At 39.7% G+C, this 8,076-nt stretch overlaps 1 protein-coding gene across 1 annotated transcript; it reads left to right on the top strand.

Annotated features, from left to right (window-relative positions):
- The first annotated feature begins 6,069 nt into the window (after positions 1–6,069).
- Positions 6,070–7,025, top strand: LOC129655966 (olfactory receptor 6P1). Its single transcript, XM_055586764.1, has one exon. It carries the CDS (start codon positions 6,072–6,074, stop codon positions 7,023–7,025), a length of 954 nt encoding a protein of 317 aa, XP_055442739.1. The 5' UTR covers positions 6,070–6,071.
- Positions 7,026–8,076: the final 1,051 nt, after the last annotated feature.

Genomic DNA, 8,076 nt, shown 5'->3' on the forward strand with positions numbered 1-8,076 from the left:
CACAGCAACAGATGTGAGTGGTCTACTGGACAAAGTCGTCACCGAAGAATTCATATTTACAATGTTTATCATGTGCAAAGGACCAGAAGTAGAAAACAGAGTGGTGTCTTAAATAACTTTGATGTGATTGGAGGACTAAATAAGGCTAGTGGTTGATAGATGTGGGAAGAGAAGGTAACCATGAAAGGGAGCATTTGACAGTAAGCAAAAGATGAATTGTATGATACCATCCATATGATTTAGTCCTGAGAGGACCTACGGATAAGATCTGCTCTTGGTTCTAAAGGAAAGTTCAATGAAAAAAATCTTAGAGATCTTCCTCACTAATTATTTTTTGGAACCTAAGCTGTCAAATGAGAAGTGTGTTTAAACAGCTCCCCTCTGTGTGATTGCTGAAGCTTCAGGTTCATCTGCCCTGTGCTGTCATGGTGGTAGAATGCTACCCTGATGCCATAAAAATCCTGAAGTGTCAATAAAGTGTTTCTCTGAGAATGACAAGGGAGAAAACATATTGCCCAGAAGTTAGAGTACATAAAAAAATGGTGGGGGAGGTGGGCAAATAACACAGGCGTTAAGAGCATGTATTACACTGATATAGCCATAGTTACCTGGGGGATCTGAATACCGTGGGTAGGGAAGGTAGATTGGAACAGGGTGTAGAAAATAGGGAGAGACAATATCTGGCAGGGATTAGTGGCCAGAGTTGCAATGGCTAGAGAAGAAAATCCTTGGTAATAGCAGTGCAGTTGGAGTAGTAAATAGTATTCAATTTTCAATAACTGAGCTAGAACGCTATGAAGATTATGATGTAGAGTAATACTGAGGAGTGGACAGGAGTCAGGGTCATGGGCACCTCTGGGTACAAGGGACCCTTCTTCAGGTTTGAATTTGAACCTGCAGACTATTTAAGCCCCTGTGGTCTGCAGAACAAGACAGGCTTCAGAAGAAAAAAAGTAAATAAAAAAGGAAAAAGCTTCTGAACCAGATGACGATTTTCCAGAGTGCTTCCCACTCTCCACCCCATTTTCTAGCAACTCTCCTCTGTCCCTCAGGATTGTTCCTGGGGCAAATTGAAGTTTCAACCAAATTTCATGCAGTGCTACAACTAACAAGAACTGTAGTTTGCATTCCATTTGTATAATTTATAAAATTTGTATCTGAATGATACAAATTTTGTATCAATGACATACAAATCTTATTCAAGATTACACAAATCAAGACAAACTCATTCCACTAATATTTTTTGAGTGTCTATTGATGCTTTTGAACTGTGGTGTTGGAGAAGACTCTTGAGAGTCCCTTAGACAGCAAATAGATCAAAACAGTCAATACTAAAGGAAAGACTGATGCTGAAACTGAATTTCCAATAATTTGGCCACCTGATGTGAAGAGCCAGCTCATTAGAAAAGACTCTGATGCTGGAAAAGATTGAAGGCATGAGGAGAAGGGGATGACAGAGGATGAGATGGTAGGATGGCATCACCAACTGGATGGACATGAGTTGGAGTAAGTTCTGGGAGATGGTGAAGGACAGGGAAGCCTGCTGTGTTGCTGTCCATGGGGTCTCAAAGAGTTGGACACTACTGAGTGACTGAACAACAACAATTATGTCCTAGGCACTGCTCTAGCTACTGAGAATAGAGGTGTGAAGACAGGCCCATATTCAGATTTTGTCTTTACTCAGTCTACTTTAGTATCTGAATTCCCTTACCATGGCTCTTGGGTGTTTCCAGTCACCATTTTTTAATTTTTCCCATGTTGGATCATCATCTAGCCCCAAGGCATGTTGACTGCCTTCTTATCCAGCTCCCAAACTTACCACCTCTCCAGACTCTCTTGGAAAATTATGTGTGTGCTTAGTGGCTCAGTCATATACCTCCTCTTTGCGACCCTCTGGACTGTAGCCCATCAGGCTCCTCCATCCTTGGGATTTTCCAGGCAAGAATACTAGAGTGGGTTGCCATTTCCTCCTTCAAGGGATCTTGCTGACCCAGGGATAAAGCCCATGTCTCCTGTGTCTTCTGCACTGCAGGCAGATTCTTTACCCCCTGAGTCAAAAGTTTCTAACGCATTATATCAATTTTCCAAACCTGGGTCATTGTACATTAGAAGATGCAAAAAATATTCCAAGATCCAGACATGAACTGTTCCAAGTTCATTCCCTGATCTTCAACTCCACAGTCAGCTCTGCTTAAAATGTATTTGCTTGAGAAAGTATTTCTTCCCCTTTCCTACTTTCCTTTTAAAACCTTATCTTCCTTTGCATAACTGAATCTTACTGAGTGGAAGTGCCCCAGAATGAAAGTTTATCAGTGCCAATGTCAGTGATGAGAACGTGAATGACTGGATAGTGCATCCTTTTGCAAGTCATGGTTTCCCCTATGTTCCTTTCAACACAATCGAAATAGAAGCTAAATGAGTTGTCAACTAATAGGTCAATAAAAATAATTTTGATAATGGATCAACTAATAGAAATTTAAAATAATTTAGTGTTTTTACTATAATGAAACAAATTTCATTCCCTGAGCTATGGCATATGAATGTCATTTAATTGTGTAAATTAGTTTTCTCAGTGTTTATATCTCCAAAATAAAAAGTAAGATTGGATTTGATGCTGAACTCTTTCTCATTATGGTAATAAGTACTCTTCATGAATGTATACCACAACTGAAAAAAATTACAATTCAAATTATTATTAATATTTCAATATACTTTTAAGTATTACTTTAAAAACATTATATTTTTATTGATTTGTGAAATTATATAACAACATACAGAAGAAAATCTTTTTACAGTTTCAAGGGTACAGGAAATGAACAAACTAAAAAAATGTAAGTAGACAGAGAAATCAAAAGCCTTGCAATTTAAAAATATATTCAGTTCACTTAAGTCACTCAGTCGTGTCCAACTCTTTGAGACCTCATTGACTGCAGCATGCCAGGCCTCCCTGTCCATCACCAACTCCCAGAATTTACTCAAACTCATGTCCATTGAGTCAGCGATGCCATCCAACCATCTCATGCTCTGTTGTCCCCTTCTCCTGCCACCCTCAGTCTTTCCCAGCATCAGGGTCTTTTCCAATAAGTCCGCTGTTCACATCAGGTGGTCAAAGTATTGGAGTTTCAGATTCAGTATCAGTCCTTCCAATGAATATTCAGGACTGATTTCCTTTAGAATGGACTGGTTGGATCTCCTTGCAGTCCAAGGGACTCTCAAGAGTCTTCTCCAACACCACAGTTCAAAAGCACCTATTCTTCTGCACTCAGCTTTCTTTACAGTCCAACTCTCACGAATTCATACAAGACTACTGGAAAAACCAAAGCCTTGACTAGATGGACCTTTGTTGGCAAAGTAATGTCTCTGCTTTTTAATATGCTAAGTTGGTCATAACTTTCCTTTCATGAAGTAAGATTCTTTTAATTTCATGGCCGCAGTCACCATCTGCAGTGATTTTGGAGCCCAGAAAAATAAAGTCTGTTACTGTTTCCACTATTTCCCAATCTATTTGCCATGAAGTGATGGGACTGGATGCCATGATATTAGTTTTCTGAATGTTGAATTTTAAGCCAACTTTTTCACTCTTCTCTTTCACTTTTATCAAGAGGCTCTATAGTTCTTCTTCACTTTCTGCCATAAGGGTGGCATCATCTGCATATCTGAAGTTATTGATATCTCTCTTGGCAATCTTGATTCCAGCTTGTGCTTCACCCAGCCTGGCATTTCATATGATTTACTTTGCATATAAGTAAAATAAACAAGGTGACAATATTCAACCTTGAAGTACTCCTTTTCCAATTTGGAACCAGTCTGTTATTCCATGTCCAGTTCTAACTGTTGTTCCTTGACCTGCATACAGATGTATCAGGAGGCAGGTAAGGTGGTCTGGTATTCTGATCTCTTCATGAATTTTCCAGTTTGTTGTGATCCACACAGTCAAAGGTTTTGGGATAATCAGTAGGCAGAAGTATACGTTTTTCTGGAACTCTTGTTTTTCTATGATCCAATGGATGTTAGCAATTTAATCTCTGGTTCCTCTGCCTTTTATAAATTCAGTTTGAACACCTGGAAGTTCTCGGTGCACGTACTGTTGAAGGTTCACTTGGAGAATGTTGAACATTACTTTTCTAGCATGTGAGATGAGTGCAATTCTGCGGTAATTTGAACATTTTTTGCATTGCCTTTCTTTTGGATTGGTATGAAAACTGACCTTTTCCAGTCCTGTGGCCACTGCTGTTTTTTCCAAATTTTCTGGAATATTGAGTGCAGCACTTTCACAGGATCATCTTTTAGGATTTGAAATAGCTCAGCTGAAATTCCATCACCTCCACTAGCTTTGTTTGTAGTGAAGCTTCATAAGGCCCACTTGACTTCACACTCCAGACATTTACAGGATGTCTGCCTCTAGGTGAGTGATTACACCATCATGGTTATCTGGATCATGATGACCTTTTATGTATAGTTCTTTTGTGTATTCCTGCCACCTCTTCTTAATATATTCTGCCTCTGTTAGGTCCATACATTTTCTGTTCTTTATTGTACCCATCTTTGCATGAAATATTCCCTTGGTATCTCTAATTTTCTTGAAGGGATCTCTACTCTCTCCCATTGTATCGTTTTCTTCTATTTCTTCACATTGATCACTTAGGAAGGCTTTGTTATATCTCCTTGCTACTCTTTGAAATTCTGTATTCAGATGTGATATATCATTCCTTTTCTCCTTTGTCTTTACAAGTGCTTAAGTTACACCAAAAATGAAAATGCTTGATGACATCTAACGTGATCCAATCTCGAATTCCAGGTCACTGGGAATATTGATAGGAGGTTGCAAAAGCACAGATGGATGACTAGGAGGCATAGGAATGCCTTTTTCACTTTCACGCCTTATGAGCTATATCTGTTTTCTGTGACTGTTGTACAAATTACCACAAATTAGCTGGGTTAAAACAATAGAAATTTATGCTCTTACAGTTCTGGAGGCGAGAATTCTGAAATCAATGCCACGTGGCCAAATTCAAGGTATTGGCAGGGACATACTTCCCACAAGACACTAGCAAAAATCTATTCTTTACCTCCTTTGTCTCTGGCACTGCTGGCATTCTTTGTTTCATGGCCACATCACTGCAGTTGTCAAGGTTGAAGGTTGGAATCTTCAACTCTCTATTTTCCATCTTCATATTGCCTTCTCCTTTGTGCATCTATTTCAAATTTCCCTCTGCCTTTCTGTTATAAGGACACTTGAAATTGCATATAAGTTTTATCGGGATGATCCAGGATAATCTCCTGTGCCAATATCTTTAATTTAAGCACATCTGCAAAGACTTTCTCATAGATGTCACGTTTACAGGTTCCAGGAATTAGAACATGGATAGCTTTTTGTGGTCTATTTTTAACCCATCACCTGGGGATGAGAAATATAATTCTAGCACAGAAAATGTACCTAAAAAACTTGCAAAATGAATGAAAAAAATTACTCCTTTTTCTGGTACAGAATTCCATTTTCTCTTTTATACTGAATTAATTCTCCAACTGTGAAAAAACAGTTCCCAAACCAACCACCCTCCTCCAATACTGCCTTGAACTATAGCTCAAGTAATGTCCCTGAGCTACTTCTTAGTTCAATTTCCCTTGAGAGATAAGCCCTCAAGCTCCATCTTTCTATCATTCTTTCTTTTATCCATTCCATAAAAAAAGTACTGAGTAAAGATTCTATGAGGGTTAGAAGTTTGTGGAAAGTAAAAAAAGAACATATCATACATAAGAAAATAAATACTGAAATACTAAGACTTGTTTTGAAACCACTCAGCAAACATTTATCAAATACCCAGTGTTGTTATAACTGCTAAGCTATTGAGTAACAATCCTCAAGTCTAAGAGTTTTTCCCTGGAGGTGGGAGGTGATACAGGAAAGGGATGGAACAAAATGATGTACAAAATGGAACAAAATAATTGATAATATACTGTTGAGTATCTTCAAAAGGTTGTAATCTGGGGATGTCAGCAGTTTGATCTATTTGTCTTTCAACATCTTGCTCTTCTTGTTACTTTTTCAGGCAATCAAGTGGACAGAGATCATGAGAAATTTGAGTGGAGACCACACAGTAGAGTTTGTTTTGGTGGACTTCCCTACCTCCCCACCCCTTCAGCTGCTCCTTTTTGCACTCTTCCTTGTAATTTTTTTGTTGACATTGTTGGAGAATGCACTCATTGTTTCCACCATCTGGCTCACTCCAAGCCTTCATCGCCCAATGTTCTTTTTCCTTGGCCATCTCTCCTTCCTGGAGCTATGGTATATCAATGTCACTGTTCCCCGACTCTTGGGGGCATTTCTTACCCAGGAGCATAAAGTCTCCTATGTAGGTTGTATGACCCAACTCTATTTCTTCATTGCCTTAGCTTGCACCGAATGTGTCCTGTTGGCAGTCATGGCCTATGACCGCTACCTAGCCATCTGTGAACCTCTCCGTTATCCTAGTCTCATGCCCTTCAGTATGGCCACTCGCCTTGCTGCTTCTTCTTGGGGTAGTGGCTTCTTCAGCTCCATGATGAAGCTTCTTTTCATTTCCAGATTGTCATACTGTGGATCCAATATCATCAACCACTTTTTCTGTGATATCTCTCCACTACTTAACCTCACCTGCTCTAACAAGGAACAAGCAGAACTAGTAGACTTTCTCTTGGCCCTGGTGATGATTCTGCTCCCTCTAATGGCTGTGGTTTCATCATATGCTGCCATAATTGCCACTATCCTGAGGATTCCTACTGCCCAGGGACGTCACAAAGCCTTTTCCACGTGTGCCTCTCACCTGGCAGTGGTTGTTATCTACTACTCCTCCACTCTCTTTACCTATGCACGGCCCCGGGCCATGTACACCTTCAACCACAACAAGGTCATCTCTGTGCTCTATACTGTCATTGTACCATTTCTCAATCCAGCCATTTACTGCCTGAGGAACAAGGAAGTAAAGGATGCCCTCAGAAAGACAGTGCTGGGTAGGTGCCCCTGTTCCAGGGATATCCCAGATTGATGGACACTAAAACCTGACAAAAAAGGAACAGTATCCTAATAGTGACATATCAAAAAATCATAAAATAGACTTAACAGGACCAAAATATCAGTTAGCACCCTGCTTCTTTAAATAGTGTCAGGAAACTTCTTGATACAAACAAAAAATTGTGAATCACTGATCGTATAGAAGAGTTTCCAAACTAAGATTGAAATGGTTATAGAATCTCTGGGGGGTGTTAAAATGCATATTCCCAGAAAAATCTACGGAAAATCTGATAGAGTGTGCATTGTTTGCCTAGTGGGTAAAGAACCCACCTGCCAATGCGGGAGACATAAGAGACGTGGGTTTGATCCCTGCATGGGTAAGATCCCCTGGAGGAGAGCATGGCAACCCACTCCAGTGTTCTTGCCTTGAAAATCCAATGGCCACATGAGCCTGGTGTGCTACAGTCCGTGGGGTTGCAAAGAGCTGAACACAACTGAAGTGACTTAGCACACATGCCTTGTTTGCAACCCTGACATGCATAATTTTCAACTTCTTAAGAAGTCTTATTTCACAGCCAGTTTGAGATTCTTTACTCTACACCAAGGCTATTATTTTGCAAGTGAGAAAATAGGTAATAAAAGGGACTTGCTGATGCATATGTCAAGACAAAATGATGTAGAAATTGTTGTAGCAGTTTCAAGGACTTAAATTCTCAGTTCCTAATTCTGTGAGAATCACAGAAGTATAATCAAACCCCCCAAACTGAAACTAATGTCACCTAATGCATACTCCTTATCTCTACAAGTCTTATACCCACTGCAAGTCAAAGGAGGAAGAAAATGCAGCACTGGTATTCAGCCATGTGTGCAACAATTAATATGGCTAAATAGTCATCTGCATCTCCTTCATGTTAACTGAAGAGTAATATACAGCTTATTGACCTAATGAGTGTTGGTTAGGAGATCAAACATTAGAGAACTTTCATGTACCTTCACCTTTGAATCTTCTCCAGCACTATGGCCAACTTCTGTTTCAACTAGCTGCTGCCTGAGTTATACCAGCTGCCAAATATTTTACATTTTGC

The sequence above is a fragment of the Bubalus kerabau genome, chromosome 6, assembly GCF_029407905.1.
Source record: "Bubalus kerabau isolate K-KA32 ecotype Philippines breed swamp buffalo chromosome 6, PCC_UOA_SB_1v2, whole genome shotgun sequence".
In the NCBI taxonomy this organism is placed as follows: Eukaryota; Metazoa; Chordata; class Mammalia; order Artiodactyla; family Bovidae; genus Bubalus; species Bubalus kerabau.